Below are 24,834 nucleotides of genomic sequence, written 5' to 3' on the forward strand. Positions count from 1 at the left end.
AGGGTTTGCCCTCAGGGAGATGGACCGGTCAGCATTTCGCTGTCACAATGCAGGATTATGAGATAGCCTCTCTGCTTTGCCTTGGCAGAACGCAAGTGTAATAACCTTTGTCTCACAATGATTGCTATACACAAACATGTGACAATTGCATATTATATTTTAAAAATAAAGACTTCAGTAAATTATGTTTTGTGTCCACTCTGCTATGACATGGCATATTATTTTCTCTTGTTAATTTTTGCATTAGTGATGCCAGGTCAGCTTCTTAGGCTCAAAAGTGTCACCTCTAAGTTCTGATGACCTCACAGCAGATCCTCCAGCCTTGTCTTTGCTCTAGGTAATTCTCACTCACGTTGTTCTCTGCCTTTCCCATGCCTGGATCTTCAGGATAAATTCTCTTGCCTGTATTTTATGAGCGTCAGAAAGACTGAGCCTTTAACCTGGTGCTGCTTGCTTCTCAGGGTGTCCACTCAGTAGGTCACTGGCTTTGCTGTCCTTCTGTGGGCCTGCCATCCTCAGGGGTCTCCTTCCAATAGGGAGCACATTCCTGTCCCCCGACAGTTCTTTAAACTACAGGCTTAGACTTTGGTGGTGACACCCAGCTCTGCGTTTTTCTTTTCAGCGTTGCAGGTAAAATGAGGTATAGGATCGTAATTATATTTCCGTGAAGACAGCTATGATCTTCTAAACATCAGAGACTGGGAGAGAGTAAACTTCCTTGAGATGGTCAAGCTGGAGGCCTAATCTCACGTCTCTCACCTTGCTGGTTTAGCCGGACTAAACTAGTGTTCTAATTTAAACTTTACAGAGACACACCTCACTCTTTTCGTTTGTTTGTTTTGAATTTTTCTTTTTCTTTTTTTCTCTTCTTTTTTCTTTTTGAGACAGTTTCTCTGTGTAGCCCTAGCTGTCCTGGAACTCGCTGTGTAGACCAGTCTGACCTCAAACTCAGAGATCGCCTGCCTCTGCCTCCCAAGTGCTGGGATTGAAGGTGACCAGCGACCAACTGACCCAATCCGCTCTTATGCTGAAACTAAAGGTGGACATTTTTAAAGCCCTTTTTAGGTTTAAACTCACAAATCATTAAGAAAATTTAGGATTAAACTATTAACTTCTTAATTTCATTTCCCTCCTATCCTCCTTCAAGCCCCAACAAGATAAGATTTTTAAGGAAACACTCATAAAATTGGTTAGTCTGCCGGTTAATTATTTCCTATCTTTCTGGCATCCACAGATCCCTGGGGTTTTTTTCTTTTTTTCTTTTGCAAGTATGCCTTTGCTCTTCCATACATCTCTAGGTTCTGTCTTAAGTTGTCCCAAAGCTCCGACTTGTAATTCTTTCAGCTCCTTCAAGGGCCATTGTCTCCTCTACCAAAACTGCGGGAAAAGGGGATTTGAGTATTCCCTCCAGCTGTAAGCCATCTGACTTTGGGCAACTTTTTCAATTTGAATTCAAAAGCATGTCTTTGGATATTTGAACCCTGATAAACCCCAGTTATATTTGTAAAATGGTGAGAACAAATTCTGGTAGGAAGTGAGGGAAGGGTGTGAGCTTTTTTTAATGTTGAGCACGTGACACCTCCAACCTTCAATGGCAATACAATGGTTGAGGATTTCATCCTTTTACCTTTAAATATAGGTCCTGTAATTTTGTTTTTATTTTTTGAAAGTTGCAAGTATACCTATAATGACCAATAATCATTGATTCACCTTTTAGGAATAACTGATCAAGTGATTTAAATGTCTAACACCTAGCATGATAGATAGAAAGATAGACAGACAGATAGATAGATTAAAAAGTATAATGATAAATCCTTTAAGGGTCAATACTAAATTTTAAGTCACTGAGATTTTTAAAACATTTTGGTGTTTACATACAGATGTCTAGATGTCCCATGTCACTTATATTAATTGGTAAAATCTCATTTTTATTGCATACTGAAGCCAGAAATGTGTTTTCTTAACACATATCTCTAGTAGTAACAACTGATATAATTCTTTTCAAGGACACAACAAACAATGCTACACAAAAGTTACAGAATACAGCATTGTTCTGTGGCTAGACTGAAAATGTGTGTGCTTTTCCAATTCACGGGTCTGTGGATTCTACTAGGCATGTGTAAGCTCTGTAATTTGCTAAGCTCTGTCCTGAGGACACAGTTACACTATAAATAACCTCATCAACAGCTCAAAATGATGGCAGAAAAAAAATCAACTTTTCAAATCCTAGGAAATAATGGACAAGTTTTCATCACCATTCAGAGGAATATATCAATTATGAATTCAAAGAAATAACCATAAACTCTGAAGTCTTCAGCTACGAAGCAAATTATTATTTTACTCTTTATGTAACCTAAGACTTAAGGATAAAATCTTTTTCAGTGGTTGAAATCAGAAACGTTATTATTATTCCAACATAAAATTGGGATGGGCGATCAGTGCTGATGATGGAAACACGGAGGCCCTACTTTCTCTCCATGCATCTTACTTCACATGTAAATAAGCGGTAGCTTCTGTCACCAAGGCAACTTTTCTGCTGGCATTTGGGTCATAGGATGCAGAGCTGCAGGTGATGCATGTGTATCTTTGTGGAATGCTGCAGTTGGCTTCCAGCATGCCATTTCCAGTGGGGTCCTACTTAGCAGAATGTGTCATGTTCCAGTAACAATTTTCTGCTTTGAAAATGTTCTTCCGGGAGGACTATCGTGTGGTCTTTCTTTCTGGGAGCCTCCATTCCCATTGTATTCATTGCAGAAGTACTGGGTTGCATAGAAAAGGCTCTCTGGGCCTCAGACAAGTTCAAAATAGGACACAGGGACATGTGGGACACGTACATGTTATCAAGGTGAACTGCTTTCTAATCCAGACTGTCAAATTTCTTAAAGAACACTCCACGAAGTTTAAAGTTTGTCTCTGTATTTGATGTCCATGTTCAAATGTAAAGCGTTTCTTGAGGTTGGATACTGTATCCTACAATATCCTTATAAAAGTGAAATGTCCTTTTAAACTCTCTGTTATTTGTTGGAGCAGCTTTTCTTTGTTGTTCATAAGAATCAGTTTGTGCTCCATAGAGGTTTTTTTTGGGATGTGTCTGCTTAGAGCATGAAGTGAATTAACTAGCAAGTATCCGGTTAATTTTTAACAGTGTAGGTAGAATGATCACATATCATCCTCCCAGAGTCCTCTCCTTCCTTCCTTATCAATATGTTTCCCAATTTCCTCACAGTTAATTCTCAGAAGAAAAAAAAAAAACTAGTTTCAGATGCCCAGTTCAGTAAGTCAAAGAATGAACCAATGCAGATAAGAGAGTTATTCTATATGTGAAGCTAGTTTCTTAGTATCACCCAGTGAAGAATTTAAGGGTGAACAGGCCTTGGCCAAATATTACCAAATGCTTGCCTTTTAGGTCAGCCGTAAGGCGTGAGTGTGATGGCTACTTCTGCCCTGTGCCCCTGAGCCTGCTATTGCCAATAGGGTCCTGTTGTCTCCCACTGCTCTCCCGACAAATTAAGTTGTAGAATGGTGACAGATTTTCATTCAGTATTTTGGGTGTAACCAGAAATAGGCATAGGAAGCATGGTGCATCCGACTGTGTGCTTCTGAAGTGTGTTTGCGTTATGACTGACAGTCTCTCTCTGTCTTTTCTTCTGTAGCAGTTCTATGCTGCCCAGCTAGCCGCAATGCAGGTTTCTCCAGGAGGGAAGCTCCTAGGCCTACCCCAAGGCAACCTTGGTGCTGCCGTGTCTCCTACCAGCATTCACACAGACAAGAGCACAAACAGTCCACCACCCAAAAGCAAGGTACCCTCTTCAATAAGCTGATCTCTCTTTCCTTGGGCTTCTCCTCTTCACTCAGGGGTGTTTGTTGAAGGTCTCATAGATTCCAGCCACTGGGCTAAACTCAGGGTATACATGGAGGTAAGACTTAAAAGGAGCAACAGTTGTATGTGTAAATTTACATTTTTAATAATTGACTTATTCACTCCACAAACGTATCGATAGTTATGAGAATCTGAAGTGTGCACCTTTGAACCAGTGAGTTTATAGCCTTAAAAGCAGATATCTATAAGCAATCAAATAGCTGTCCTTTATAATCTAAAGACTAATCAATAATAAAGTCCACAAAGCCATATATGGATAAAAGTACACTAGAATTTATTAGGAAGAAAGAGTGACTTCAGAAAGAAATGCAAACGTTTGCCAAGGAATAAACAACTGAAATAGAAACTTAAGTATGAGGAGAATTGAGACATATGGAGCGTTTCTTAAAAACTATCAATAACTGTTATAATGCAGTATGGTAATGGCATAGCTGTAATTTTAGATATGTCACCCATCTACCAAGATTATCATGTAAAGACATGAAGCTAATAATAGTGTTGGGAGACTATTTAAACATGCTTCTGGCTTTCGAGCTCTGGAGACATTTCCTTAGAACACAGGGGAAGGCTGGGGGAACTCAAGATGAATGCCTCTAAGAAAAGAGCAGAGAGCCTTGTGGGAAAAGTCTTTGTATGTGCAGACTTCACGTGTGTGCTGCTGTGTGACCACATTAAGCTTTCTGTGAAGTGAGTGTGGCTGGCCAAAGAGTGGTGGTTTCTGGGGTTATTCAGAAAAATAACTGCAAATATTTAACTTTATTACAAAATGCAAACCAGAAAATTGACGCCGCAAATAATTTTTCCACCATACATCTTTGCTAATTGTCTAAAAACATGCTTTCGTCTTCCATTCTATGAGGGAGGCATGAGAATATCTTAGGGGAGTCCAGGTGGAGCAATCATCGAGTGTGGGAATGAAGTAAACGAGTAAGGTTCATCCTGAACAGGAGGGGTGCTCAGAGCATCAGCTCAGTTACTGTCTAATTCCATAGTGGAGCCTGGAAAGGGGACCACTGGGTCAACTGTGAAAAAGAACACATTTGTTCATGAGCTTAACCTGACAGAGGAGCTGTGACTGTGGCTGGGGAAAACCCTGCACACTGCCGGACCGCAGGGCGGGGACAGATACCATGTTCAGTTGGCAACTGCTGTTCGGAGGACCTCACTCACTCCTTCCTTAATGTTTAGGGTCCGACTTGCTCCTCTTTAGCATCTGGACACGAGGTGTCGAAGCTCAGAGGCAGTTATAACAGTTACCAAGGTTGATTTCTAAAGTGCTGGTATTCTGATGGTTCCCGTGCTAACTCTTTTAAAGGGTTATAGTTACAGAGACATTTTAAGCAAAACAAAGACACAGCAGTGGAGTGCTTGCTACACACAGACACCTTCTGTGTAGGGTGACTCTGCTTCTTCCCCTTGCTGTGTGAGCTGCCCATCATATTACTATCCATGACAGTGCTTTACATTAGAGTCCCCCTCTCAGGACTGTGGACTGTTTGATTCTGTTTTATATGATTAGAGGATTTCCCCTTACTTCGGAGTGAACTCTTTATCAATAGTATCTTCTCAACCCTTATTTAATACAAATAATGAAGAAGTGTTAAATGCCAGACAGCCTCTTCCATCTTTGCCTCTACTCAGTCCCCAGCCATTCATCCATCTGTCCATCCATCAGCAGGCTGGCTGCCGATCGCTACAAGGGTCCTTCCATAGGTAACAATGGCAAATGTCAGGGCCACTGAAGTCTTCTTTGTTGTGAGCGGGAAAGGACTGAGCAAGCCAAGCAGTTTTAGGTACTCATGAAACCCTATGCATTCAGCACCAAAGAGAACAGTGATTTCAGCAGGGTTCAAATTCTCCCAGATCTTAGTTTTTTATGCCTCTCTTCAGTTCACAAGAGTGAAAGAATGAGAGTATGTTTCAGTTACCACGAGTCCCAGGAAATAAACATATATGCTATAGTTTATCTTTGAAATGAAGTTACTTTCTAAAAGTCAGTCTTCATGACTTATCATGTAAAGCTCCGTGGGTGCTCTTCTTCCCACCCACACTTAGAGCACATATAAAAGATTTCACCAAGCTCTTCCAGTAGCAACAACTTAATAAAAATGTGTGTCCCTTGCCCAGTGTCCTCGAGCACGCTGCCTGCCACTACTTTGGTTGTCAGAAAGAATTTCAAAATATGCCTGTGTTGATGTAGTTCACAAAAAAATACAGGGAGTTAAGAAGAGCTGTGACACTAAGTCACATCATTTAAATGTAGCTCTCAACATTGCCACTAGTAATACATAAACAGAACCCACGAATTCTCTCCTAGCTTAGAAATGATGTTTGCACATCGCATGATGGATATTGTGATTCCACAGAGCTAATTTATTCATGAGCATTCATTTATTAGCATATTTGTTTTTAAGACAATCAGCTACCAGTATCTTGGGGATGTTTTCTGTGTGTGTGTGTGTTTTTTGTTGTTGCCAGTTTCTTTGCCTGCCTTCCTCTCACACAATAGTATAAGGGCTTTGTGCATACCTGCTTGGCATAAAGGGAATTGATGGCTTGCATTACAAGTATATTTACTCTTTGGGGCAGTGGAGTTGCATGTCCAATTTAAGGGGTGACAGATGAACAATGCTCCTACGGACAGCTGTCAAAAGTGAAGGGCGCATTCTGAGTTACTCCAGCTACCCTCCTCCTGGATGGACCGCTGCCTCCGACTCCCAACTCCAGAGGACACAAGCAAAACTTATTTGCAATTTGCAAAAAGAAAAAAAAACAGGGAAGGGGGATCAAAAGGAGGGGCTCCAAAAGACTGTAAAATTGTGCAGCGTGAGTCCTCTGATTCATGCTGTTTTCAATCTGCTGTGTGCCAGTTGGAGGCTCAGGGAGTGTGTGCGCGCGAGAGAAAGGATAATGCTGAGAAATGATAGAGAGACTGCGACCTCCGAGCTCAGCCTGGAAATCCAAGACATTGATTTCACTTAGCATTCCTGCTGAGAGATCTGGCGGAGTTCAGTTGTAATAAAAGAACAAGATTCTCTTCTAATGGTAATGGTGTATGACAGACGTATCACTTTGTCTGTCCCCGGCACCAGAGAGAGCAGGATTGGAGAAAGGTCACCTGACCTGCCTGGGGTGTTGTACAAGTGCTACACTGAGCTTTGAACCGCTGCCTAGGAACATAATTATTTATAATATTAAATGATAAAGAAAGCTTTAGAGGACTCACAGTGCATGTCTGAAAGCTGCATGCAGGAACTGCATTTTGTAACAGAGAAAATTCTCCATGAAGTCTGGTCTATTCCAAGACTGCGTTTGAGAGCACTGGCTTTCCTGTCCTTGATGTCACAGCTTAGGGACAGTCCTCATCAATGCCTGAAGTGGTACTGCTGGCTAATGTTGTAAAGTCTAATTAGTAACATGTCGTGTGTGTGTGTGTGTGGGGGGGGGGGGGTGTGCACAATGTTGCAAAGTCTTGGCTTAATTAGTAACATAAGTGTGTGTATTTATGTGTGTGCACAATGTTGTAAAGTCTTGGCTCAATTAGTAACATGCCATGATTGTGTGCATTCAGTGGCTCATCCACTACCAAAGAGAGTATAATGGTGAATTAAAACCATGGGCAAGTTCTAATATGTCCACACCACTTTGGGTCTTTTTAAAAACTTGGACTCTTATCTTTTACCTAGGTTTTGAATTCTTTCCTGCAGCTCCCACTTGACAGCCATCTCTTCCAGGAACCAGCAAAGGCAAATATTTACTTAGCTCCTCACCAATGTTCTCTGAGCTTACATGCAATGCTATGGCTAAATGTTGACGAATAACAAGGAATGAAACTATGAAATCTCCAGCTTTTGTACTAGAGATTCTGCCTTCTAGTACAAAGGATGCTTAGCACACTGTTGCATGATACTGGAATTTGAATCTTGCTGCAAATATGTTTGCATGCCTTAGCAAATGTTTAAATTTGTTTCCAGTCTAGGCTCTGCCACCAAGCAGACTGATAGAGGATGTGTTCAGCACTTCACTAGTTAGTGGCACACATTGTTTATTTAAATCCCTTTCTGTATAACCAGAAGCGTCTTTTGAGATCCCCGCCAGCCTCTCCACAGAAGAATCCTTCTCTTTATTGGTTGGGCTAGCTGTCTAAACTTCAGATTTTAAGTGATTTTTTTTTTCATTGTAAAAGTAGTCACCTCTTGGGGAAATTTGAGGGGTAACTTGTACATGCTATTATCGAGGTCTCTCTGTATTTGATGGAAAGGTGTATATCTCCAGCAGCCATCAAAACCAGTTGGCTTTAAAAGCCCAAGACAACAGAGAATTCCTGGGTGCTTTTCCTTTAACCTCACTGTGACCCTCCTCCAGCTGCCCCACTCCCCACAATCAAGGCTTTGTGGATGGCAAGAGCACAAAGATTGTCCAAATCAGAACTACTGCGGCTGTTGTTCTTTTCAAATCCTTTTCTGGCAGTGATGCCCCATTTGCTCAGCATTAGCACCTGGAAGTCATGACAAGGGAAAGAAACACTTGTCTGACAAGGCCAGAATGGCCCCGGCCAGCTGACCAGATACAATCGGATCCTTGCTGCGGCAATATCCTTGTAAATACCGCTTCCGTTGCTGAAGCAAGAACTGGAGCTTCGTGGATATCTGACCCACTCTCACAGAAATGAAGTCATCTTTTCCTACTTGGTGGCTGTGTGTGTGTGTGGGGGGGTCATATCTGCGCTGCCAATGGCTTGTATCAGACACCATCCTATTAATGGTGCCAATCACACACTTGGAGGCAATGAAGAAAGCGCTCCCCATATACTGATCTTCAGGGATGAGTTTGTATAGCACTCTTCAGCCTGATATACATATTCCCAAGGCGATTTAGTGTTCAGCTGAGAGGGTGACATCTTGATTGAAAACCGGTTATGATACATTTGGAAAATGACAGCATTTTTAGTGACTTGAGACAGGTATTTATAATGCCACGTGGGAGAGAAAGGAACATATGAACATGAACTGACAACAGCCGGTCCTAATCAAGTCTGACCAGCAGTACCATAAGTTGTCACAGTGAGCACTATTTGATGCTGTTGCTTTATTTATTTGGGGTGTGTGTGTGTGTGTGTGTGTACTAAGTTTTTGTTTGCTTTGCTTGCTTGCTTGTTTAGTTTTTTGTTGTTGTTGTTGTTGTTGTTTTTGTGGGTTTTGATTTTTGAAACAGGGTCTCAAGTAACACAGGCTGGACTCAAACTTGCTTTGTGGCCCAGACAAGCCTCGAACTCCTGTTCCCCCCGCCAGTCCCCAGCCAGCACCTGCCAAGTGCAGGGATCACAAGTAAGCGCTGTCAAGCTCAGCCTGTTTTCTTTCTTCTTACCAAAGTTTACTAGTTTTTACTGATGTGACGGAAGGATCCTTTAAACATACAGCTCACAACCTCGGGAGATTCCATGAGTTTGAGGTGAACTGGGAAGAGCTAAGGCTACCACAGGAGTCTTCCCAGGGTGACACATTCAAAGCCCACTGCTCGGTGTAATGACCCCGGCCTTGACTGGCTCTCATGCATCACACAGCCATGGGAATGGCTGAGGAGTAAAAGTTCTGCAAGTAATATTTAGAATACTTAGAGGACCTCGGAGTATTTCCAAGAACGTGCTGTTCTGCTTAAACTCTCCTCCTGGATTTCCAGGGCTATCTGTATCTCAGAACCATATCATCCAAACTCTCTATCAGGACCAGCGTTGGCCTCGGGCTGCTGGATCAGGGAGGACAGGCACTGTAAAGAGATGAGGGGCTGTAATTAATCACTGCACATCAGTGTCAAACAATGCCACGGCACTGCCTTCGAATTGTGGGGCCTGGTACTTTTGAACGTCCGATCTCTCCTCTGACTTCAGAGCAGAAGGGTATCTTAGCTTCAGCTGATTAATGCAGCATTGGAGCTGGGCAGCAGTTTTCCCCACTCTCTGGGAAGCTGGTTAAATACCAGAGTCCCTCGGGACCCTGCCCCGAGAGAAGCATGTATCTCCAGGAAAACTGTTGCACTCCCCACCTTCGCTCTATATTCCAGAGTATGTGACTGGATTATTCTTTGAGTGTCTGAAATGTGTTGCAGATGCATCACGCTTGCATGGTGCATTCATCTCAGTTACCACACAGAGCTGAGCTGTCACCATGGCCCTTATTATTAGCACTTCCTGGGTGGGACAGATTTATGGTAGATATAACATCATCACCCTGTGATTTTAAATAAAGCAGTTTTCTCTTTGCCGTCCCTTGTTACTGAACTGGAACATGTTAAATGAAATGTTAGCATTTAACCCCTGAAAGGAGTCCCACCCCTCCCTTTCCATCTGTGTTCAATCAGAGGGAATCGTCCCGCAGCTCAGTGCTTAACTGTAGGCATTCCCAGCTCCAGGGCCATAAATGTCCAAACAGGTCACTCGGCAATATATTCTCAGGACTAAGAAAAGGGACAGTAGCCATGTTCGTGGTGGGAAAACAACACAAATTATAAAGCAAAGACAGACTCCTTGCAACCTGCCCGTTAACTGTAAAGGGAAAACAGCCAGGAGGGGCCGGTGCAGTGCCCTTTGCGTCCCTTGGCCTGGACTCTGCTGGTGTTCTGATTTTGTTTAGAATGCTTGAGTCTCGAACACAGCATGGCGAGGCATGTCAAATCTCTTTAATAACACAAACCACAGGAAAGAAAGGCTGTTGAATCCACTCAGCTGTATTTGGTCAATGACAGTAGTCCTGCCAATCTGGTTCTATCCAGAGGAGAGTCTCAACAGAAAAACAGCATGTTCAAAGCAATGGAATGCAGGCAGGGTGGGGTGGTGATACCTGCACCAGTCAGGGAAGGGCGGATAGAGGGGTGTGGAAGAGGAGGCGGACAGAACAGCGCGGCAGAGATGTCTGGTCTTTCCCCTGGTGGAGACAGTGCGCAGGGCATGCTCCTCGGTCCTTCCTCTGGGGGACTCGCGCCTGGTCTCCACTTCTGAAAACATACCTGCAGACAGCTGAAATGTTCCACATCCTCCACAGTTGATGAGGTCCTCCTTAGACGCTGGCGACCAACCCCTTTACATCCTGTTCAGACAGTGCAGGCAGCCACCCTTGGACCAGAGAAAGTTGTTCTGAAACTTCAGCATTGATCTCTTTATCAGTCTGCGAACCTGCGCTTAGACATCCCTTTTCACAGAACTGAAAAGTTCCAGTGGCCTTTCTCACACACCAGACAGCACCCAGTGCACCCAGGCAGAAACTTCGTCCTAAGTTGGCAGCCAACTAATATTGTTTAAGTTACTGGAAAAGAGGATACATGCTTATGCATTTGTCAGATTTCTATCTGACTTTCCTCTCAGAAGAACAAAGATTACTACACTAATGCTTTCAAATGTCACATAACAGAATGAAAATAAATTAATATGGCTATTAAATAGAGGCAGATGCAAGAGTCCAAACCACAGAAATAGAACTCCCTAAGTGTGAGGCAGACAGCAGCAGAACTGAGCCATCCAGAAGGCTTTGTTAGGAAACGTGACATTCTGCTCAGGAAGACCCAATGAAAGGAGGGAGAGAAGACGTCTCGTCCAGTACACACTCACCCAGGCACAAGGCCTTTACCCTTCTGTCTGGACTCCTGGGATGACAGGGACCCACTACCCTGTCCAGCAGAACTGCCTAACTCGGAGTAACTTCCATCACCACGAGGTCCTTTCTGCGGCAGAGCCTAGCCAGCTTTCTGGGATTTTATCTTTTCTGCTGTGTAAGAGACAGCATGGCCATTCACAAGTGACGTGGAATTCCAATCCAAACTGCATCAAGCTGGATAGAGCAAGAAGGAAAAGTCCTCACTCACGTTAAGCAAACAAGCCATCTAGTTATCCTGATGTCTCAGTCGGGAGCCCTGACAAGATCATGCGGAGTTGGTTGTTCCTCACCTCTGTTCTTTCACACATCTATTTCCTCGTCAGTGTTCCTTAGCTCCTGGTGCACGCTTGCATCAGCTGCCCATCAAGTCTTCGTGTATCCGTGGATGCCTACGGTCGACCACACTCGACTCCAGGCAATAGCACCACAGCTGCCAATAAAGCCCCTTGGTCTCTTAAGATATGGCAGTTTGGTGGGGGGAAAGCAGAATATAAGCCATTAAGCAAGTCAGAAGCTTCTTGTGGAGGAGTGCGTGGGGACAGAGGAGGAGACTCTTGAGAAGCTTGGTAGAGGGAGGCACTTATCAGACTGGCGCTAGGAGAAGGAAGAGCTTGGCGGTGGGCGACAAAATGACATTCTGGGCATACTTCCTTCTTCGTTAATTTAATTGTTTTGGGAATTTCATACATTCGCAGTGTATCTGTGTATTTATGTTGTTCCCAACACGCCTTCTCCCTTTCTCAGTTCATCCTATAATCCCCCACACCCTTTCAAAATCTTGAATACTACTTTATCAGTACACACACACACACACACACACGTATAGACACATGTACAAGTATGTGTAGAGCCCACTGAGGTCATTTAATGTTGCCCCTATGTACATGTGCCTAGGGCTGACACTGGGATTAGATAGCCTATCAGGGGCAATGGTTTCCTGTCACTCTTCACTAGGGGCGGGGTCTTGCGACGCTTTCCCCTTTCGCAGTAGGGATGCCTTGTCCTCAAAGGTGTTGTCACAGTGCAAGTCTCTTTCAGGCAGCCATATTGCTGAGGTTTCATTGGGTGCAGCTCCCCTGTCGTGTCTGGAAGTCACCATATCACAGCAGATATCACAGTCCTCTGGCTCCCGCTGTCCATCTCCCTCCTCTTCCAGATGTTCCCTGAGCCTTTGTCACAGTTCTCAGCAAACTGCCATACTTATGTAGACACTGTTTGCCTTTCTTGGGGCAGTCACGGAAAACTTTGTTCCCAAGGCAAAATGACATTTTTTTTTTTTTTTACATTTTAAGCTCCCAGGCCAATGAATTAATATTTGAATCATCTCTACAAGTCATCCTTAGGAACACTCTAGAATGTGAGCACTACTGACATCCATTGCCACTGGAGGGACAAGGCAATTTGATTTGACAAATATGCATTGATTGTCACATCCTTGTCCATTAGAGTCCTAGGAGCTGAAGATGCGCAATATAGTTGATCTCCACAGCTCAGGGACCATAGTGCCAGGGTGACCAGGGGTACAGAGAGGTCACTGCATGCAGCTTACAGACAGGAGCAGGTTTTGATCCAGCCTGTAATAGTTCCTGTTTTTATTTTTTAGGATTGACTTACTTTACTAAGACTGTTTTTGTTGCTAATATTTTCAATTAAAAATGCAATCAATGGCATTATAACCACCTCTATAAAGCAAATTATAAGGTGTTCTTTAGTAGTACTAGTTTGATACTAGCATGAATATAGTATTGATTCTACACAGTTAATATAAACAAACAAACAACGACAAAAACAAACTTTTTGCTGCTCAGGGGCCAGGTGCCATGGTGAAGTTCTTGTAGTGCTAGCACCTCCTTGAAGCAGGAAAATCACAAGTTCAAGGCCAGCTCAGCTATAGGCTGAGACCCAGGCAAAACAACAAGTGCTGGGGATGTAGCTCACTGAATGGGTGCTTAACTCGTTAGTAATGCAAGGCAGGACCCCGGATTCAATGTCCAGCAATGGAATAAGCGTAATTGCTGTAAATTCGTTCTTACTAGAGTTTAGGGACACTTTTGCATGGTGCTGGACTGGAGAGGTGACTCAGCAGTCAAGGGCATGCACTGCTCTTGCAGAAGACCTGAACTGATTCACATACAGTGTCAAAATCTGCTTTCTGAGCATGCTTATTTCAGATATATAGATAGATATAAAGCTAAATAGATAAATAGATGATAGAAGATGCTGCTGCTGCTGTAGACAGATGATAGACAGACAGACAGACAGAGAGATAGATAAATAGATAGAAACATACATCAACATATATACTATGTATGTTGATGACATATTATATATGGCATTTGAATGATGACATATAAATATATATATTCCTGATTTTTACTTATATAAAACTTGATAACTTTAGTATGATTTCGACAACACCCATGATGTAAACAGACCTTTAGCTATCCCTTCAAAGATCACTGATCGGCTGAAGATACGCCTTAGCAGTTGAGAGTGTGCACTATTCTTACATAGGACCAGACGCGGGTTCCCAGGACCCACCTCTGTGACTTACAGCCACCTGTACCTCCAGGGCTGGAGCTCTAAGACCCTCTTTTGGCTTCTGTGGCACATGCATACACACGCACATACACCCACGCACACATCAGAGTCACATGATTAAGGAAAATGAAAACTTAAAAATAGTAGTTAGTGAAAACTATGTTTCTCCCTTAAATTAATGGGTCAGAAATGATTTTATGAATAATAGCTCATTTTTGTCATTATGATAAGCTTGAAGTCTCCTAAAGACTCTACTACTGTAGGAGAACATTTTTCTTTCAGAATCCCTTTTGCGAGTCCTGAGTCATGGCCTCACCTCCCTCTCCTTTCCCTCAGTAATAAGTGTGCCATGAAGCCATGCAGTATGCAATGCCACTCAGTTGCACACACGCACATGCACACATGCATGCACATACATACACATACATGCACATACATGGACACATACACATAGGGCTATTGAAATATCTCAGCAGTTAAAGGTACTTCCTTCTCTAGTTGAGGACCCAGGTTTGATTCCCAGCACCCACACGGTGGCTCATAACCATCTGTAACTGCAGTTCCAGGGCTCCTGCCTCTTTAGGAACTGCACACACATGGTGTAGAAACATACATGCAGGCGCTCACACAGACAAAATAAATGAATCTTCAACCACACATATAGTTAACAAAAAAAAACCTTTTATAAAGGTTGTATAAAGTATCTACAAAGAAAATAACTTTGTGGCCAGAAATTAATATGCCTTTTTTAAACACTTTCAGATGTTCTCAGTATTTATTTTATCTCACTGTTATTTTATATATGAAGATACAGCCATGTCTGCTTTATCATATTATATTCCACAATGCGAATTCTTTTCAGATACACTTGTTTTTCTGTCCACTCCTGAACTTACAATGTGGAGGTGACATTAATTATACAAAGTTCATTTGAAGAGACAGAGCTCACTGCGTATCCCTGCTGCAGACCTGGCTAACCTTAAACTCACAGAGACCCTCCCAACTGCACCCCCAAGTGACGCACAGGGCCTCATCATAGAAACAGAGAAGATAGTAATCTAGACAATCTAGCGCCTGAAAACTCCCAAGAGTGAAGTTCTGCACCACTATATGCCGTTTTTATTATTGCCAATACAAATGGAAGGACACAGTTATTCCTGTGTGTGTGTGTGTGTGTGTGTGTGTGTGTGTGCTTGATTAGCATCAGATGTGGATGAAAAATGTCCCCAGGAACTGTGAATGTGGAGTCTCCTCACATGGTCTGAGGAGTTTGACAGGTTGAAGCCCATCCTTGAAAGTTTCTAAATTCTGAGACCTGGGCACACAACACCATGTGACCTAGATAATAGCCTCTAGGATTCAGAAATAAAAAACAATGCTTAAATTCTTCCTTGAATTGAATATATATTTAATATTTTGTTTATCCTGAGGTAAAATTTAACTCACTGAAATTTGAGCCCTGTACCTATTCTTTAAGAAGTTTGTTCTCCCTGGTTTGTAGCACCGAAACCGTTGCGAGCCCCGTCTTCAGCTCAGAAAATCACAAGCCTATGCAAAAGGAGTATTTCTAAATGTCCAGTTAGTCAGGGGTTTTGCTGACCAGGTATCACATACCTGAGGTGGACAGGCAAGAATGTGCCTTTCTTGTATGTAATCTAATTGGACCTTATTGGAATTACAGCACCTCCCTCGAGAGCCATAGGATGTAAAGATGCAATTTCCCTCACCCTCAACAGTTACTCTCCCAGCTCTGCGTCCAGCAGCTGAAGCAGTGTTCTTACAACTTTGTTTTCCTGGAGATAAAGATGAGATATTTCTGTCTCCATCCAGACAACAATATAAAAATTATTTTTTTAAGTTATATACTATCAAAATAACAAGAAAAATTGTGAACACTTAACTAGATACAAACTTACCATCCTTCAAATTATTTGCTACTTGCAAGCATATTTGATAGTATCATGTTCTCAAACAGAACCACAAATTCTGTTGACGGCAGTTCTGATACAGTATATTGTGAAGTGTATTTCCTGGACACTTCCACTGGAGACCTGCATTTAAACCACCTTCGCAAGAACCAAGGGACCGAATTTTCTTCCTAGTCTATTTTATAATTTCTGTTTTATAATTTGAGCTTTGATGCTGTAAAGGTTTGATGGTTTGTAGATATTTTATAAATAGGGGAAAAAGAAACTGGGGGCAGAAATAGAATGGATGAAATGTTGCAAAAATAAAGTTTCTCTTGTACCTTATTTCCAGCAGTACTGAAATAACACGAGCAGAAACGCTGTTGGGCCGTGCGCTTTAGAAAGTGCAGTGACAGCGACAGGGGTGTCCATAAACGGGTGCAGATTTATGTTTTCTCTGCTTTGCTACGGAAGCCTTTGGAGGATCAAAGTTTCATTTTAAGTCGGCAGGAGCCGGGTACTGAGGTCAGCCCTGTGTGTATACAGGGCAAGACAAGAATTCTGGGTCAAACAGTGGAATGTTAGTGCCAGTTTTCCTATGGAACGTGCTACCACTTACTTAAAAAATGAGGGTTCCGATCCAGCTTTGAGGAAACAGCTGAGTTATCATGTTGTTTTCCACCAGAATTCAAAAATTTGCACCAAACTAGAATTCTGATCTGTTACATGCAGGAGAATAAATTAAGAACTTGGAGTCACATCAATAAAGAGAGACCTTAGGGAAGGCTGGAGAGAGGGCTCAGTGTTTAAGAGCACTGGCTGTTCCTCCACTAGACGTGGGTTCAATTCCCAGTGCCCACGGGGCGGCTCTCAACCATCTGTAACTCTGCCCGGGATCCTGTGCCTTCTTCTGACCTCTACAGGCACGGTGCGCACACATGGTACACAGATATTCTTGCAGGTAAAACACCCATACAAATAAAATTAAAGTAAAATATAAATTAAAAAACCAAGTGAGTAGACAGAGATCAAATCTATAAGATAAAGCAGAGCCGCATCTCCTTTATCCATCCATGCAAGAGACTGGCCCTTGAAGCGCTCTCAGTAAACATGTCCTGGGATAAATGTCTGTGTTAAGGCAATCCAGTAATAACAAGAAGCGAACCATTAGCTACCAGTGTGCATGATTTGAGGTTTGACCATATCAGTCTTTGAAAAGTGGTATCTATTAGTACAACCCGATTTAAGAGAACGTGTCAATAACAGGGATTCTTTCTCAATCAGCAACGTGACTCTTGGCTATTCAAATGTGAACTTTCAGGCCTTTATGTTACCATATTGTTTTCTAGAGATTGAGGCCATTGAGGATTTGATTAGACAAAGGGAAATATTAAAATATGTTATAAAAATATGCTTTCGGAATGTTGCTGAGTCTCAATTCAGAACCAAAGATCTATTTAAGCCACACAGTTAATAATGCAGGATTTGTTTGAAAGAAGATGGCATCTAGAGCAGTGTTTCTCAACTTGTGGGTCGCAACCCCTCTAGGGTCGAACGACCCTTTCACAGGGGTTGCATATCAGATATCCTGCATATCAAATATTATATCACGATTCATAACAGTAGCAAAATTATAGTTATGAAGTAGCAATAAAGTGATTTTTATGGTGGAGGGTCACCATGCCTTGAGGACCTGTATTAAAGGGTCACAGCATTGGGGAGCTTAAGAACCAATGCCCTAGTAGGAAAGGAGACATGGAATGCCTCATTTGAAATAAACACGGTCAATCTGTTCCAAGCAGGATACTTTGGAGTTTGTTTGAAAGAAGCAATATGTTTCTTCCCTGGTTTATATAGTTTTCAAAAACAGTGTGATGAAGTGTTTTTTCATAGATGTAGCTTCAAGCACGGCTTTCAGGTGACATGCTATGATATGCTGGATACCAAGCAGAATATAAGAAAGAGTAATAACCAAGTCTTTGTACAATACAGTGGGGGAAACACACACAAAAACCCATAGTTAAAACATTGCAGGCTGAGTGCTGGTCCACAACAGCATGGACGAAAAGAAGAAAGCTTTGAAAAACGGGACGACAGAGAAGGGGCTTGGGGAAGAGACAGCATTTTGAATTGGAGAGGACAACACGGCAGCCTGCGGAGAAGGTGCTGCCTTATCTGGATGGGAAGAATAAAGTATGATTGGCAGTAATGCTTTGGTGAAACTCTGTGACGGAATTTAGGAATAAAAACATAAAGGATGTGAAAAAGAGGTGCTTTTGTGCCTTCCCATGGCATTCTGGGAACCAGAATCCCTCCTCAGTTCCCTGCCTTGTCACATCTTCCGTGTTCCAAGTGTTTCTTTCTCAGGCAAAACGTTCTTTTATTTTGCTCATTTTTCCCATTCCTCCCCTGTAGAGTGATTCTGTCTTCTTCCTTCCGTGTCTTCCCTGACACCTGTGGAATACCTACCCAAACACCACTTCTGTAAAAGCTGAATTACCCTATCACATGTGGCCTCACTGAGCATAGGCTGAGGCTTTCAGCAGCAGCTCAGCTCTGGTAGAACGTTCCCATCCTTGCCACCTTCCTGTGATGCTAAGTCCTCTGACAGTAGGCTTTGTAGTCCCATGAAGCACCATACTCACTCGCCTGCCCTCACTGCACTGCCTCTTTGTGAGAAAGTAGCGAGTGATGCGGGCCCCGTGCAGGAGCATTTCAAGATAGCATCTGCAGAATGGTTTGTCCAGAAATAGATCCATATTCTTGAACTCTGGAGAAAGATTCTGTCCCAAGAAAGATCCCCAATTGGTATTGGGGAAATGTCTTGAGGTCAGGGAGCTCATACAATTAAAACTCTGTGGAGGGACCTGGTGTTGTCTCCCAGTGCACAGACCGTCTGCACGACCTGCAGGAAGCCCTGGAGTTGATCCCAGCACCTCATAAAAGGCACAGGTTGTAAAGGCCTGTCACCCGGCATCTGAGGTCCAGTCTGGAGGGACTGGAGATGCAGGATCCTCCTTGGCCACACTGTGAGCTAGAGGACAGCCTGGACTCCATGCTGCCGGGAAAGAATGACCCAAACAGGATCTTCGCCAGATGCGCATTAATTCGCTGACTTTCTGTTTTATACATTAGCTTCATTGACTTACCACAATTACATATTTAAACGAGTGCACACCCCATGAAGAATAACAAGGTGAATGGGCTGATTACGGGATTTACCAGTTTGGTTACATTGTTTAAAGTCCAGGATAAGATAAAATTTTTTCAGTTTGTTTTCCTGTTTTTTAATCTTCGAGACTCTCTCTGCTCTTGTATGAGACATGGTCCTTTAAGATAACAATAAAAGCCATCCATTTAAAGATACATATACCTATGATATTTATGCATACATATAGCATAGCATTGTGTAATCTACTACAGTGAATATAATGTATTGTGTATAACATTGTAGATTGTTACATATTTAATATAATTTTAATACAGTTTTACACAGATACAACTTTGTAGGATATATGCATATAAAATGCACTCTGTAATAATCCATATTTCATACACTTTGGTAAGAAAAGGTTGAGGTGTATATGTATATAACACATCTTATTCTGTAGGACCCAACGGGACAAGTTCATTTTATGTGGTAAGCTGGTAGATAAGAACTGTTTAAAATGACATAAAACTCAAGGGCAGATCACTCATTATTTTTCCTTGATTCAATGTAAGTAGAATGAAAACAGGAAAAACTTTTCTGAGGCTAGAAGACTGGTTAGTGAGTGAAAGTCTGCTGTGGGTACCAGCGTGAGGACCAGCGTTCAGATCCTTTCCACATGTGTATAACTCCACCCTGGGAGGATCCTGGGGTCTGTTAGACAGACAGCATCCTGAAATGGATGAACTCCAAGTCCAGTGAGAGACTTCGGCTCAAAAGTAAGATAGAGAAATGATTAATGAACACATCTCAGTGTCCAACTCTGGGCCCAGCTGCTACCTGCAAGAGTGGTGAGCACACCCATATGCAAATGCAGGCCCATACAACACACACACACACACACACACACACACACACACACACTTCTGTAATGATGTCATTGTGGCTGCTATATAAAATCTTCTATGCTTTTCTGACTGGAAAAAATACTATTCTCTTAGTGGTATAAGCTGTGAAAAATTAAACATGAGACATTACAGCTAAGTTTCACCACACATTAATTATTTTAACTGACTATTCCTTAAATGAATATCTGATAAATCAGTCTTGCCATGTCCCATGACATGCTTACGCAAGGCACTTGAGAATTGTTATTCTCCGAGAAGAGTCTTACAAAGCCACAATCATTGCAAATAAAAGCAAAGCCTTACCTGACACCAATTCTCAGTATTCGCTTCTCACCTTCAACAGCTTGAGAAACAATATTTGTCTCCAGGGTATGTAATAAAGGCTGCCCTTAACTGACATTCCACATAAGCAGCTGGCACTTCTTGGAATTCTTTAACAATAAGTGGTTTCTCCTGTCACTGCCGTGGAGGAGGAGGATGCCCTAATGACTCTGTGGAGGTTGTCAGTCCAGTGCGAGGTCGCCACTCGTCAGTTCTAAGTCATTATCAAATGACCTGAGTATGTCCTGAACCCACCTTGTTGGATATCAGCCTGGAGTGGACCCATACAACCTTTCGTTTAGCCAGTAAGGGGCTTAAAGGTCTGAAGTACCCTCTAGGCCCTTGAACTGTCACTCCTGTACTAATGACCCTAGAGGATCCAGATTAGTGAAAATGGACACATTTTTTGTAGAAATAAAACTTGGTACAGTCATAATAATAATAATAATAATAATAATAATAAAATAATATAGTAGTAGTAGTAATAGTAATAAAACCTGTGTGCCTGGAGATTTGGTTCAGTGAGTTTCTTTCAGGGGACCCAAGTTTGGTTCCCAGCACAAATATGTTACACAAATTGAGATTGTGTTCTCTTCCACATGGGATGTAACATGGTTTTTGCTGTTGTTACTGTTTTCCAAAGATTGATTAGCACATCTTTCCTCTTGGGAAGGCTCGCTTCCTGGATATAGACAGTTATGAGCTTTAAGCTCAGAGGCTCTGTGTGGGAAGTGGGCTCATGATAACCGGTTCTAGAATAAGAGCACAGGAAGGGGTTTTGCAGTTTGTAACATTGGCTATAGGGGTAGGGAAAAGGGCCAAGGCTCTGGAGACCGCGATCCCCACAGTGGTACTGGATTCACCTGAAGTACTGGGAGGCGGCTCCATTTTGGCAGTGAGGACATAGAGTGCCTAGGAGCTACAAATCAGCAACTAAGCTAAACAGCTGCACAATGATTCAAACAGATGTAAAGGGTTATGAGTATTTTATATATAAAACCCATTAAACGTAGGCTTTATAACCTCAAAATACTTCTCCAAATAGTTATGTAACACGGCTTTATTGATTTACTTCTCGGAAATCAGCTTTCTCTGTGATGAAATTGAATTAGAAAACTCTCCTAATTTCCTTTGGAGAAGGGAGAAATCGGTCAAAAGAGCACAGATTTATGTTTTTATCTATTTTCTAATATGCCGTTTTTTAAAAAACGGGAAGAGAAAACATATTGTTAATCAAAGTTGGAAAATAATTGCTTCTGATGAATGTATTGGGGGGAAGAGCAATTTTAAAATAATTTAGTGTTCCTTATTGGTCTTCTGTTTTCTGTTGTTTTGCCAGATCGAGCTCAGGGCCCCACAGACATGAAGTTTTAGAATATGGAGCTATAACCCCAGTTCCCCTTGGAAAGGCATTTCTAATAGAAATTAATACAAATCCCTAAGAACATTTATGTAAGAATTAATGTTCCAACCACTTATGCATTTGATTACACACACACACACACACACACACACACACACACACACACACACATATATATATATATATATATATCCTTGTATTTTCAGAATCCTACCAGTGTGAGGATTCACACACAAGAAAAATGCATTTTGTATAAGTTCTAAAAGTGCAATAACAATTGGATTTGGATCTAGGTTTTGGACAAATTAGTTATAAAGAATTCATTATAAGTAATTCAGAACAATGAAATGTTGGCATTTTTGTTTTTTAAAGATCTTTTTTATTTATGATGATATTTCTTTAACCACTAAAATTCCTTAGCAGTTCATGCTGTCTTAAAATGTTCTGTTTTTTAATGTCTGGAGAACAAACCTCTGTTCTCCCGTGATGCATCAGTGTTGGGTATAGTACAAGACAGCGGTGGCACATTTAAAGGATCAGTTCCCATGTGAAGATTAAAAAGCTGTACCAGGGTACCCGGTACAAAAGCCCCTGAGCACTGATGCAGAGACCTCAAACCTCCTCCTTTCTGGGGACAAGTGGAGGGAAAAAGGCTGAAGCCTGAGATTCCTGAGAAGCAAGAGGTCACTTGAAGACCCTGAAATGTTGGAAGAACAGATTTTGCAGTTTGTATAACTGGTTTTCTGTAGTCCCCAAAGTGCTTTTTGCTCGGTGTGTATTATAAACATGCAGATGGAACAGTTCTTAGCTCCAAATCCTCTCAAAACACCTCAGTAGAAGAGAGAAAACAAAGACTTGATCAGGAGTCGCTCATTGTTGATCTCAGCTATTAATTAACAGTTAATGCTACTTCCGCTCCCCCTTTTCTGTCTGTGGCATTTGTGAGCATAAGAAAGTTGACATGCTGTTATATAACCTCAAGGGGGAATGTCTCCCAAATGGTAGGAATACTTGGATCACCCCTGAGGAGAACTTTAAAGAGAAACGATTTCTGAAAAAAAAAAAAATGATGTCCGATGCCTTTATTTCAACACTATAAATCAGAGCAGTGATGTAACACAATACAGATTTCCTTGCCTTCTCTTCCTTGTGTCTTCTCCACTTACCCTCCCTGTGTGTGTGTGTGTGTGTGTGTGTGTGTTCCATCTTTCCCCAGGGTTCTCTGCCTTACACAATTTGATTCTCATGAAAGTCTCCCCAACTACAGCACATCAGTTAACTGTCATAACTGCCACTAAGCATTCAGCAGCCAGTCAGAGTGGCTCGCCAGACACTGGAGCCTGTTGCCCCCGAGGACCCACACACGCACGTATGTGAGCCCTGAATGCGAGGCCTTTCATGGAATTGACTGGAGTTTTGTGAACTTGCTGGTATATAATTATGCCCCCACCCCCCGTTGTTACCTAATGATAGCAGTCTGCTTATTCTAAATATCCCCTAAGGTCTAGCAAAATTACCTAAACCAGAAGAGACTATTAAGCTCACTTCTGAGCTCATTTCAGGTATTACATTTTGCTTTGTTTCAAGATCACAGTTCATCAATATTTCAATCAGTTTTCATTGTAGTTGTTTTCCTGAATGATAAGCTGTCCATCCTTTCATATGATCATTTTTAGCTTTGAGTTCAGTGGGGCAGCCTGCTCCTCATTTGATGATATTTAGACTGTGCGCCTGCCTGTGTGGTAAGAATTCCTTCTGTAGAGTCAGGAGTGAGGACGCTGTACACGTAGGCAGAGCTACAGATGCTAATGTCCCTGGTGCGGAGGTGGAACAGAGCCGATCACTGTCTCTGCAATGCCTTAGAGTTGGTTCTTTGTAAACCTGTGATGTTCTATGAACTCCAGTGAGTGTGTGTGTTGGGGGGAATCCAGCCCCTCTTTGACAGTGTGGACAGGCCATGCCTCATTTCTGCTCATGAGCCTCCCTGTGCAGTGGGCAAGTAGCCGTCACGGAGCTTTCTAGTGATCACTTTAAGGAATGGCCATGGGGTGTCGAGAACACATTACAGGTTTATTAAATGATGACCAAGTCTCTTAATTCCTTTAAAGCATTTTTTAAGTCTTTTGGGGATTTGCATGTAGAGGCTAATGGGAGAAGCCAACATGACTATTAACATCAATCATAGATGCTCTGTTTCCTTTAGCCTCTTGGTTGAAGTCCATTAATCACTTTAGACAATGACACACATCACCCAGATATAACCACCACCCAAGGCCAAAAGGACCATCAGTTGTGAGACAAAGCCTAGTCTGAAACACCATCCACATTTGGTGAAGAAGACTGTTAGTTGGTTCCTGGCTGCTCAGCAGCTCAGACCCGAAATAATCACACAGAAACTGTATTAATTAAATCACTGTTTGACCCATTACCCCTAGCTTCTTATTGGCTAACTCTTACATATTAATTTAACCCATTTCTAGTAATCTGCATATCACAACGTGGCTGTGAGCTAAAGTTCTGACTTCCATATCTGGCAGGGCTACATGGCTTCCCCCTAACTTCACCTCCTTTCTCCCAGCATTCACTTTAGTTTTCCCCACCTACCTAGGTTCTGCCCTGCTATAGGTCCAAAGCAGTTTTTTTATTCATTAATGGTATTCACAGCATACAGAGGGGAATCCCACATCACACATTTTATTGCCTCTTGGTATAAGTGATTCAGCAGATATTATTGGCTACACTTCTGCTTCTCTCCTCGCCACACACAGGAACATGTGCAGACTTTCTGTGAGAGACTTTTCATCTGTGGTTGTAGAAAAAGGGAAATTCTCATCTGACATTTTTGGAAGTAAATGTATTGAAATTATGTTTTGTTCAGGGCTTTTCTAGATCATTTTAAAAGAGGAGAAGTTATATTGAGAGAAATTCAAAGTATCAAAGTTCAAATAAAGTGTAAAAGGATTAGAATTTTAAAAGAGAAGGAAAATATAAGCAAATAGGTCTACAAATTGTACCTAAAACTGAGGGCATTTTCTGACAAATGACACTGGGTGTCCTTGTCCCAGGTTAGCTGGCCTCCCACAGAGCTTTAGTTCCTAATTAGGGGTGAAAGACTCCCCC

The 24,834-nt window shown here is 42.1% G+C and overlaps 1 protein-coding gene across 6 annotated transcripts in view; it reads left to right on the plus strand.

The window, feature by feature from the left end:
* Sox5 (SRY-box transcription factor 5) overlaps nt 1-24,834 on the plus strand; it is a 982,978-nt gene that overhangs the window by 906,510 nt on the left and 51,634 nt on the right. For 4 of the 6 annotated variants that reach the window (XM_048432629.3, XM_048432630.3, XM_048432628.3 and 1 more), the window contains one exon: nt 3,654-3,800. The exons of the other annotated variants lie outside the window; for them this stretch is intronic. In XM_048432629.3, the coding sequence (XP_048288586.1) occupies nt 3,654-3,800 (147 nt within the window). The remainder of the gene's footprint in view (nt 1-3,653; nt 3,801-24,834) is intronic. 6 annotated transcript variants of the gene reach the window in all.

The sequence above is a fragment of the Myodes glareolus genome, chromosome 3 (genome assembly GCF_982192425.1).
Source record: "Myodes glareolus chromosome 3, mMyoGla1.1, whole genome shotgun sequence".
Lineage (NCBI taxonomy): Eukaryota > Metazoa > Chordata > Mammalia > Rodentia > Cricetidae > Myodes > Myodes glareolus.